The 12,448-nt window shown below is 42.0% G+C and overlaps 1 protein-coding gene across 1 annotated transcript in view; it reads right to left on the reverse strand.

The window, feature by feature from the left end:
- The window catches only part of robo2 (roundabout, axon guidance receptor, homolog 2 (Drosophila)), a 320,982-nt gene that overhangs the window by 23,122 nt on the left and 285,412 nt on the right, over positions 1-12,448 (reverse strand). Inside the window, exons 17-21 of the mRNA XM_040131075.1 lie at positions 12,118-12,349; positions 7,808-7,932; positions 7,543-7,714; positions 6,285-6,473; positions 2,300-2,342 (exon numbers count right to left, since the gene is read on the reverse strand). Of these exons, the coding sequence (XP_039987009.1) occupies positions 2,300-2,342; positions 6,285-6,473; positions 7,543-7,714; positions 7,808-7,932; positions 12,118-12,349 (761 nt within the window). The remainder of the gene's footprint in view (positions 1-2,299; positions 2,343-6,284; positions 6,474-7,542; positions 7,715-7,807; positions 7,933-12,117; positions 12,350-12,448) is intronic.

The raw sequence follows: 12,448 nt of genomic DNA on the forward strand, positions 1-12,448 counted from the left end.
GTACGTACACTGCCTAAAGTAAAAGACGATGCTTTTGTCTCATCACCGCTCTCACTTGCTATGTGTGCTCCAGCAAGTCCTCCCCCAGCCCACTAGAGAAAGACCATTTGAAAGACAAGGAACTGACAGTGGAAATGGCTGCATTGTCCTTGTATTCATCACACAGTAGTATTTGTGCTAAGGATAATTAGAATAAGACTGATTTCTACTGAGGATATTTGTTATATTTGTGCGTGTGTATGTGTGAGATAGTAGGGTAATGGGGAGCGGGTGGGGGGTGGACACTGAGTCATATGTCTAATGAAAAGTTGACACTTAACTTGGATAAATAGCAACCTTGGCAGATAAAATTTGATTTGTAGTGTTTCCTCTTCCTGTTAGACATTTCAGTAACTTGTGATGGGTAGGAAATCCATAAATACAGCCTAACTGCATGACACTGATCTTCCAATAAATAAGCCAAGTGAGAGGTATTAATTCCAGAGCAACTTCATAAATCAGGTGTTTATGATCCCACGGACTAGTGAATGGAACTTGGATTAAAAGTCTTGAATTACCTAAAACTTACAGCAATGGGAAACCCAGATTACTTTCTAGATTAACTCTCAGGGAACATGCTGTCATTTAGTGTGCAGATTGTGGGATGAAAAGGAATCTCCATGGCAACAGTGTTAGTGAAACCTGTTCAGTGCAATACCCAGCCAATTCTCCCTGCCTATAAAGAGTGAATCTGCTTTGCTAAAATATTGATCAGTGCTGAGATAGGAAGTTATTACTAGCTCCTAATTACCATCTGCCTATTGGCAGGGGGATAAGGAATGAACCGTTATCGGCTCTTATCAATTTCAATTGAGCAGCCAAAGTCAAATCGTCCAGGTCTACCAATCTGCAGCCTATTCATCTTCCATGAATCATTTATTTTGTGATCGATTAAGTGTAATTGTTCAGTCAGTGCAATTTGGCAGGAGCCAATGAGAAACTGGAAACAGATGCGGCTTCATTTGCTATTGTCTAATTAATGCAATAAACATCTCATGTAACAAATGAACACATTTTCCTCTGATACTCTGCTACACATTTTCACTCTCAGGACAGATGGGGAAGTTGCAACATCTGGGATTTGATGGCACTAGAGTGACTAACGGATCAGACGCTCGCGTTAGAATAAGAGTCCCAGACTGCATCCTATTCCAGTGTTGTGAAAATTGTGGCAGTCGCTGCTACTGACAAAAATATGACAAATATAGAGTACCACAAATACAGACATTTCAAATCCCATTCGCTGGACTGAGAATCAGAACCACTTATGTGGAAAATTGAAGAAAAAACACTGCAGTAGAAAGTAGATGAGAAAAGGCATGACAAGTGGCGTGGCTAATTCGTTGAGAGCCTGCTGGCAGCTCACAGAACAATATAGGCAAAATTGTCCATTGTGGCATCCAGTCATATGCACACAGTAAGGGAAAAAAATAAAATAAACATACAAAAGCATAAATATAAAAATGCTGCAACCAGACTCTGGAGCACACAAATTTCCCCAAAGCCCAAAGACACACAGGGTCAGAGTTAGTTGGCAGTCTCTTGCTGAGTGTTTGAGATCTGGAGGTTTTACCCAGTAAGGTGTGATAAGTAGTAGATAGACAGAAGCCTGGGATTCTCAAGGGAGTCTCTTGAATACCCACAAAGACTCAGTAACTGGTGTCACTGAGATGTGCCCTGTTCTCTGTGGCTCCTCTCTCTTTCAGTAACACAGACTGAAATGGAGCAGGCTATATAGGGGGGTGCAAGCGGGGCACCTCCACACACCTCTCCCCTGGGTAATTATTTTTACATTATTACATGTGCTCAGATCCCAGCCGCCCACGCAAGGTGACAGGCAAATTTATCACTCCAGAGGGCTTCTGGGTTGCTTCTAGCCAGCAGCGGAAGATAAATGACAAAATAAAAGCACTCTCTGCTTAAATTGTTTCTGTTAATTCTGTTGAGGAGATTTATGTGTTCATCTATCGATGCATGAATGGAGATGTGGTAGAAATATATATTTGCATGGCAGTTTGCATGGTAGGCACACAAACAAGTATTGGTTATCTATCAATCTATCAGTCATTTATCAGTGTTAAAATCAAGAGCAGCTTGCTGTAGACTTTATGCATGACTGTGGAGGAAAGTGTTGAGACATGTAGAGATAATAGTGTAAAGACAATAATGATGGGAAGATATTTTCATTTGCTTGAGATATTTCGCTCAAATACTGATAGTCAGTTTGGTGCTGCGGTTTTGTGTCTGGTAGGAAACTCACCTTCCATTGCTCATCAGACCACCATCAACTCTCTGGAATGTCACTAAAGTCAGAAAAGACAGAAAGAGGAAAAAGACGGAGGAAAAAAAGACAATGCCAGATATTAAGTTTTATCTAGTATACATAGCAAACATCCAGGATTTATTTCCATTATTAAGATCTGATACATAAGATACACTGTATTTTCATTATTGCCCAGTTTGCCCTTGTACTTCAACAGCTATGTATTCAACTGTTCACCTTTTCTTACACAGCTAGATAGTTGATGGTTTCACTAAGGGATGCAGATGTCCATCTGCGTCCAACGCCTTTCATGAAAATTAAAAAAAAAAAGTGCAATGATGAGGATCGCATATTGCTTTGCTTTGTGTAAGTGGAGACGTCATGTGCTCCTCAAGGACAAGATGCCTGATGAGAGGGAAAACTCATTTCATCTTTCTTATTTTGCTGCTGAATTATTATCAGATTTATGATTAAATCTCAGCCAAAAAATGATTAGAACAGGCAGAGGGCTCATTAATCACATTGAATTTTCTATCTACAAGCCTAGAGGCTGAGTTACTGATCCTTAAGCTAGCAGGGCTCCCCAGAAGCAATGCATGTGGCCTGTTCCATTACAATGATCTATAAATAACAAGGACCGCTCTTTGTCAGCAGCTGGTAAAACTCCCTGGCTCAAAGTGAGAGATGGCTGTGAAGGATCTATTTCACCTTCATTCATCCAACGACCACAATGACAAAGCGCAATCGAGAGTTCTAAGCATGTAAGAACTTCAGTGGATGACAGGAAATGCAGAAAAGCAGCAAGAGTTTTGGAAATCACCTCATACCAACGAGATAAAAAGAGAGGAAGGAAAAAAGAGAGCTGGTTCACTCAAGAGAGAGAAGGAGAGCTGTTAGTAATTTGGCTCATTTGTTCCACAGATGGAGATTAAAGAGAGGAGGAGGCTGAACATTCCTCCTCTCTTTTCTGTTTCATTCAGGTTGATTCCACAACAGGCCCAGGCATGGGTGAGAGAGGGGGCTTTTCTGTGGGTGACGTCGTAACACAGATGACAGGGAGAGGAAACTCCCACAATAGATTACAGAGGCTGCTAACAGGACATGCATCATCAACATTACCTAAGCTTACTTCATACAATTTTCTCTCTCATGAACTGAATTTTAGGATTTTAAAATAAGAGAAACACAATTAAAATCTGTGGAGCATGCATGTCAGAAGAGTTCAGAGTTTATTTACTACATGAAGGTTTAGGCAACTGAATACCAGTAAGTGGAATTAAAATAGTTACTGCTAACAATAGTTTTATTCAGATAAAATAAACATTTCAGGTCTGTCTGAATAAAATATAACTTTAACAGTTTGAGACAGACTTAGCATTTTTTATTCAGTCATAGCTAAAGCCATTTCTCTTTGTTCCACAACGACCACCAAAATACTTGCATTAGAGAATACTCTGTCGTTTGAGAGAGGACTGACAGGAGGAGAAGGTGGGGGCGAGGGGAGACTATGCAGAAGGAAGGCCTCTGAAGTCCCTATCTGTGCTCAGGCACATTTCTAGGCTGCTGTGGAATACTTTTATGCTAGCCAGAGTGACATGGCAGCATAGCTGTGCTTCTCGCCTCTGTCTTCCAGATAAGCACTTTCTCCAATGTGAATACAGATTAACCCCCTTTAATAAGCATTAAGGGGGGTGGACATAATCAGCGTATAAAAATTCCATCAAATCTCCACCCTGCTGGCTGTGCGCCTCAACAGTGTAGTGATTTACCTCTCCTGTACTGACAGCTTTAGGGAGCTGAGACAGGACACTCTCGATACATCAACTAATTGTCAATACAGAGAAGAGCAGCACTGTAAGACTCTTCAGCCACGCTCTGGCTCATGTTCTAAAAACTATTTCAGTGAATTAACATGATTCTTCTTTGGTTTCTCTGATGTGTGCTTCCAATTTAAAACCAGACAAGTTTCACCTACATAATATTCCATCATCTGTTGTTACAACTGCTTTGGAGAGACTAGAGTAAATTGGGTTTTTGGCTGTGGGTTCCACAGGGACCACATAGCTACATACGTACTTTACCAAAACATTTGTTTTAGTTAGGGTTGTCCCTAATCGAGGAAAGAGAAAGAAGGGCACTGCGTTGAGCCCTGACTCATTGTACCACAGTTAACAGTTACACTGATGCTATACAGCAAAGAAGCCTCTGGGCCTATACTTTCCATATTATCTGTTATTTTCTTTATTCTTTTACTTTTTTAACTTTCTCTTTACACCCAACTACTCAGCGTCTATGATAGGCTACTCTTCTCTCAATCCACTCCATCCACACACGAGTGATGTATACAGTGTTGGTGCCACTCAGGCTTAATTCAGCAAAGGACAGATTGTGACATAACAATGTTACACCCATCAAAATGGCTGTAGTTTGCTAGTAAGCAAAAGAACCTCAGCCAAGGTAACCAAATACATATAGTTACAGAAATTGGGAGAAATTGTCACAAGAACACAAATACTAAAAAGAAGGGAAGGGAAAAAAATGAAATAGACCCATCAGCTGCCTAACTGACACCTATAAAAGACTGATATGTAAATTACAACATGATTTGAGTCTTGAAAAGGAAACAAAAAGGAATATGATTATTTGAGGAGGAGTTAATATGGACAGTCTTAGCCTGTACTACAAGACTGTCACAAAGAAAGATACACAAAACAGGATGGAACTTCATTCAAAAACAGACACACAATACAACACAGTATGTAAATAAGGCTGTAGGTTGGGCAGGGATAGGAGTTTAAGTTTGTGGGGCCCTGGTCATGGACAATAACAAATGTGGATTTCTTTGACTTGTAAATTTGTTTCACTGGTGAGTTTAATTGCCTTCGTCAGTATGGGGTATCGATTTGCATTAGCCATGACCATCAGTTTGACAATCCAAGCATATATACTATAAGTGGACAGGAGATGAATCTGCGTTGAGGTGGGGTGAGGAGACGGGACAAATGAACAGTACCTGCAGGGGTGAAGGTGAAGGACTGAACTGCAAAACAAGAAGACAGAGAAGTTGTGCGTTAAAAGCCTGCAGAGATAAGCGGTGCTTTAGGGGTATCTGCACACTGGGCACAGGGTCAAGCCGAGAGGTGCTGAGGGACATAGAATGTAAGACCACATCGTCATCCAGTGTGCAGAGTGTCAGCAAGGAAAGCAGCCAGCTCAGAGGCCACGGTGGTGTAGAGACGGTGCAAAACAACCAAAGAAAACACACAAACACGTAACAAACGGAAATGAAGACCAAATTAACCAAGACAGCTTCTAGTAGCTGCCACTGTACGTACTCTTTTTGACCTGCTAAAAGTAATAAGAAAAAAAATCTACATAAATATGTGCTTCTCTTGAATTTCTGCTTGTTAATTAGAGACAAACTAATGTTAGAATATTGTGCTGCAATGAAAACAATACACACACAATAATGTGTCAGTTCATTACCATTTTCTGCTCTCTAATTAAATCTTGTACCCTTGGCAGTGTATGTGGGCTTGGTGGTTGCTAGTGTTGACTGGGGGGCATTCAGTAAGATGTCAGGGTCAGTGTGTGGGAGGAGAACTGGACAAACTCCAGCTTCAGTGACCAACAGAGAGTCCAGCCTTCCCACTCAGCCTGACCACCCTGGGCTATTAGCCAACACCGTGGGTGGATTTGTCAAAAATTGTAGCCCTCTGGAAATGATTCACACTGACATCTGTCTCCCTGTTGATCTTTAAACACCATAGCCATCTGAACCTCACTGCTAGCAGCTTCTATAATATTTCATCAAAACTATACTCATTAAGATTGTAAGATGATAATGTAGTAGTAAAATATTCATGCTTTGATGGAGAAAAAAAATTATATGTTGAATGCTAGAAGAAGTTTCCATTGTTTACTAAGGCACAAGAACAGAATGTCAGCGTTAATTTGCATGGGTGACTACGATCAGTCTAACCTGCGTAGTTGCTCAGGCCCTTTCTCTTCTTTCTCCTCCAGTAGAGCCAGATGCTGAAGCCCATGAGGATGACCCAGCAGGCCCCTCCAATACCGGCAATAAAAGCAGGCTGTTTCACCACATCAGTGATCTGCTCTGTGATGCTGTTGTTCCGGTTTCCATGTATAATTACGTCCCGGAACTCCTTACCTGAGGGAACAGTGAAAAACAGCATTAATGTGATGCTGGGTGGATAGTTACAGGAGGGAAACAGAAAACAACAATGCTGCTGTGCATGATTTGCTGCTTCAAGGTTAAGTTAACACAATCATCCATGTAATACTGAATGGCCTGAGAATGTTCCACTTTTTCCACTCTGTAGAAAATAATACCTGGATACATCAAGACAGGGTTAGGACTAGATTAAGATCAAAGAAAGTAGGTCGGATGAATTTCGGCTGAGGTATTGACCAAGGGAGCAGGAAATAGATTTAAAGGATGTGCAGTGAAATATAATGTGCAGACTGAAAAATACAAAACCTAAAAGCTTATAATAAACCCCCAGGTGAGAGGGATGTTTGCTTAGCTCAGCCCCTAATTCACTCTATTGCCGGTAAAACACACCATGTGAAATGAGAAGAGGATCCCGGTCTTTATTGATCTCCAGTCGCAGCTCACCCTGACTAACCTGCATGACACTATTTCTTGGAATATGATAAGACAAAGAGCTGTTGTGTCTTATTTCTTTGGGAACACCTCTGTTCCCAAAAAACTCTTCCCACACATCAACTGGAACAAATACACACTCATAAAGATAAATACTCATGTATTATATGTGCATGCAAGCAAAGTTACACAAAAGCTCTTCATCTTGATATTACTGTGTAACCACATGAACACACATCCATTCGCACATCCACAGACTTGCAAACACACAATATATTACAACTGCAAGCTCGGGGCTCTGCTCTGAGAGATGGATTATGTGAGTGACACTGGGGAAATAAGAACATGCCACAGGCCAAGCCATCAGTTATGGGTCAAATCAGGCACAATCTGCCTCAGCTCCACATAAATCATATGTGGTCAGGCCACATTTCAAAATAGTCTTATTTTAACAACATTATCCATTTGCCAATTCCTGGCATTTAATGAAAATATTCACACAATTTGTTCTGAAATACATTGTTGTTTTTTTTGTGAACACAGATATTAACACCGGGGAAAAATTTAACTGGATGTTGCAAAGTTGTGAATGCTTTTCATCAATCAATCTTACCAATGATAATAGACTGAGGCTCACTCTTGACTCCAACCCCTGCACTTGTGCTGGCAGCTACTTCCACTCGGTACACCACTCCCACCTGCAGCCCGCCCACCACCACAGAGCGTATGGCTGCATCCACTGTCTTATTTACATGGAAACGTGTCTCATTCCCTAGACACCAGATCTAAAGCACAGAGGGGGGAAATAGAGAGGCAGTTGATTCCATTTGGCTTTGTACAAGATAAATGAGAATTCATGCTGACTTCCTGGGACATACCTTGTACTCTTGGATGATGCCGTTCTGATGGTCTGATGGAGGGGGGTCCCAGGAGATGCTAATGGAAGTGCTGTTCTGGTTTCCCACAGTCAGGACTGTTACCTGCTGAGGAGGGGCACTGGGAGCTAAAAGAGGAAGCACAAAATAACCAGATCATAATCAGGTCAACAATCAAATATATCATTTTACAGTTTAGGCAGCAGCGTATTTAATGCTTAGAAACAAGAACACTGGGATGCACAGTAGTATTGGTCTTCTGAATGTGTTTGAACAGGAGCTCAGCAATATGCACATACCAAGAATCAGACAAACACAAACACACACACACACACACACACACACACACACACACACACACACACACACACACACACACACACACACACACACACACACACGCTTTTCCAAGGAATGTTATTCTTTGGGCATGGTACAAGTGAATGAAGGCTGTCAAGATGTCTCTTTAGAGGGGGATTTACATGAAGACCAGGGCAGGTCTGACATGCTATAGCCTATCTTTAACATTTCACTATGATTTAATATCTCATCCTCTGCTCCAGCCTGTTGGATTTATACAGAGAATACTGGTATTGATTTGTGGAATGACGACCTGGTACAAGCTCTCAGTGAAGCTAAGACTCCAGCACTGACCGAGCCAGGGTGTCATCTGGGTCAACGAGCTTATAGGATGAAGCGCAGACAAGAAGGAAATATGAAAAAAATACATTTTCGGTGAAGGAAACAAGGTCTCAGTAAACATATTGACTGGTTCTAATCGATCAGCCAGATGAAACTAAAATCAGTAGGTAAGGATCAGAGGCAAGCTTCAGAGCAAGGTACATTTAAATTAATCTATCCACAGGCAAACAGAGACTCTATAGAAATAAGACAAGTCCAAGCTTTCATAAACCTCACTCTCTTGTTATTCTGATGACAACAATCATCTGACCCTACAAGAGGTAACAGAGGAAAAATAAATAACAGTTGGCCCAACTGGAAATAACGTTTTAAAAATAATGTTTTCTCATTTCCGCAGTGGCTGGCGGGGGATCGGCACCACAGCAGAATACTGACAGGTCAATTACTCCTGAGCTGCCTCTCCCTCACCTCGCCTCCATCCAAAATGGCACGTGTCACCCTGTAAATCTGTGCTCATCCCTCAGCGCGATTGGCCACACAGACCCCCAGAGAGCCAGAAGGCCCTGGCATGGTGGAAGATGAATGTGTCCAATGATGAACCCAATACCTTGGCCAGATTAGAAGCAATCTACCAAGGGAACATCTGATCAACCATCATGCTCAGGGCTCTCCAACGCTGCATTACATCCAGGTGACAAAGTAGTGGATTGGTGCATGGCAGCCATCAGAGACAATGTCGTTCAAAGTTAATGTTATGAATGATTTAGCAGCTTATTATCATGCATATTTGTGCTAAACAATTCACATTTTTCATTAGAGTCCTCGCAGGCTCTGCTAATAGAGCCATTAGCAGAGTGATGTATGGCAGGCAGGCAGGAATGTGACCCCCAGTCTTTCACGCACACACAGTACAGTGTTGCATGATGACGGTATTCAAACATATTATATATATACCAAAAAAAAAACAAAGCCAATTGCTAATGTAACGCAGTGGGTGGTGTGGGAAGAAAGCTGTGGACTTTCTACAGAGATACACATCAACATGGATGAATATTAGTCCACTACAAATAAATATTAGGACAAACATTACTGATTTCCCTTTCACGTATATAAGCATTATTTTGCATAAATGATGGGCATCCTTAGTGACTTCTTAAACAATCAGTGGGAATAAGATGGCAATCAGAGTCCATTTATCAGGCTTGACATGACTGTCTAGATGGAGAGTGAGAGAATGTATGAAAAAGGATGAGGGACACTACTAAGATGGACACAGCATTTGAGCGTTGAGCATAATATAACCCTGCAACCGTCTGGACCTGTTCTGAGGAATCTGTAATTGTGTTAGCTAATGGAAAACCTAAGTTTTAATCACCCTCTGAACTTGACTTCTTTATCTATCTACAGAAGGGGGATAAAATAAAGGAAAAGCCTGAATAGATGAATGGAGATACATTACGAATGCAGATGCTTCTACACAGGTGCACTTCATGGTACAATTTAACAATTAACATCCAAGCATTCTCTGTGGCATGAATAAAATTGCTGAGCAGGTCCAGTTGATTCTGATTTTGTATCAAGATGGCAAGAGCAAAAGATCTAAGTGACTCTGAAAGAAGGTTCATTGTTGGGGCACAGATGCCAGAATCTTGAGTCACAAAGACTGCCCAACTGGCTAGTGTTTCAATAGCAACAGTGACTAAAGAGACATCTGCATTTAGGTCTATGGGAAAGACATCAGTAAATAAGGTAGGAAACTGTGGTTGACGGCCCACATTTGATGACCGTCATGCTTGTGCATTAGTATGATATGTAAGGAGAACAGAAGAGCAACTCTTCCTCAGGTGACTGAGAATGTCAATGCAGGACATGATCAGACTATGTCAGCAATAACAGTCTGTATAAAATTACATAGAGAGGGATATTATAGTAGGGTTGCAGTGCATAAACCCCTCATTACAAAGATGAATGTACTTTTGAGAGTTGACCAGGGCAAAAACCATAGGCGCTGGTCTACAGAGATGTGGAAAAAAGTTATATGGTCAGATGAGTCACCCTTCACCATATTCTCCTCAAGTGAGCAAGTGCATGTGTGGCGTATACCAGGAGAACGATGCAGGCCTGAATGCTTGACCCTTACAGTGAGGAGATCCAATGGCTCCGTTATGTTGTGGGGGCATTTTGCTGAAAATCAATACAAAGTTGTTCTGAGTGATCACGTTTATCCTATGATTAAACCTTTCTATCCTCATGCGAGCGGTCTCTTCCCGAATAACAATGGGCACGAGGGGTCACTGAATGGTTTGATGAGTATGAAAATATGAATCATATGCCATGGCCTTCACACTCACCAGATCTCAACCCAATTAAACACTTATGGGAGATTTTGGACCAACGTGTTAGACAGTGCTCTCCACAACCATAATCAAAACACCAAATGAGGGAATATCTTTTGGAAGAATGTTGTTCGATCCCCCCAGCAGAGTTCCAGAGACTTGTATAATCAATGCCAAGGTGCACTGAAGGTGTTCTAGCGGCTCGTGGTGGCCCAACAACTTACTAAGACACTATGTTGGTTTTTCCCTTGATTTGTCACCCGTCTGCAGCTGCCCTTCTCAGTAGTCCCAAGGTCTTTGAGGAACCTACAGCCGTGTGTTTAACGGTGTATCAGCTATGACCAGGTACAGCAGCAGACTTGTGACAGAAATAGAAAGTGGCCAAGCTGTCTGATGGACTGGGATGCAGATAGAGCAGAAGCAGGGAACCTTATCAGCATTGGTAATAGCTGTAACATGCAGGTTTTGGAGGCCTTAGGGAGGGGTGGTGTGCTGGCATGTATGGGTTTACTGTATATGTGTGTTAGTGTGAGAGTGTGTTGGGGACAGCTGTAATGTGATGGCAGTTCCACTAGAGCAGTGAGTACACTGGCTGGCCACAGGAGATATGGTCCCTTTGAGAAGGGGAAAATAAATGGGCCTGTCACTGTGACAGGATGTGAACTGTCTCCTATACATGCAAGCCTGAATATGTTGTGGAGAGATGGGCTTTGTCTCCAGTATAAAGAGTCTGTATTTGTCTTTGGTGCTGTAGTGGGACTTTGTGTCTTTACTTCAGATCACATAATTTAATTTCCATTACCAGACTTGAAGGTTAAAGCAAGGCTGGTGCAATGTTATTGGATGCATTTCTGTTTTGGCATAGGTCAAAATAGTAAATTCATCCAAACAGACCTGTGTGTGTGCATCTGTGTGTGATATTGTGCCACACTGCTCTGAGGCCTTGTCAGAGCCTGTATGAATCAAGCTTTGGGCGACAGATCATCTTCGCAGGAGGAATTGTGTGCTGTGTCCAATCACAGCTCAGGCCTGTGGCTGCTGGGTCATGGATAAAAAGAACGTTGGCACTAACACCACCAATCATTAACAAAAAAAAACAACAGCAGGAAGGTCAGACAAACAGGCACAAACATCCATACACATGCATTCTCACATATACCCTCAGTTCTCAGTATCAAAAGTTATATTATGACCGAAACCCACATCATAGCAGCCTACTGGGTCATGTGTCACCTGTCATCCCACATTTGTATGGTTGCACAACGGGTGGACTCACTATATTGTAGTGGTCCTGATATAATCTAAAAATATTCAGCAGTTTTTCTTCCTTTGTACCTTCCTCAGTCGTCCGCGCTGTCCTGGATTCACTGTCCATGCCTTGAAACTCATTGAAATAAGGCCGGACCTTGATCTCATACACAATTCCCTTCTTGAGTGCAGAGAGGATGACGCTGCGCTCAGAAGGGACCTTCACATCCTGCGTCTGCCAGGATCCTGGTGAAGGCAGTCCTGATGTCTGCCTGTACAGAACTCTGTAACCCTGGATGAACTGGGACTGACGATCCACCTGAGCAAGTGAATGAAGACAAGATTACTGCTGCATTTCAGTGCAAAAAAGAACTATGCAGAGGAGATTGGTAGATTTTATCTGGGTCAGCCACTAGAT

Source organism: Xiphias gladius, chromosome 7 (genome assembly GCF_016859285.1).
Source record: "Xiphias gladius isolate SHS-SW01 ecotype Sanya breed wild chromosome 7, ASM1685928v1, whole genome shotgun sequence".
Taxonomy (NCBI): Eukaryota; Metazoa; Chordata; class Actinopteri; order Istiophoriformes; family Xiphiidae; genus Xiphias; species Xiphias gladius.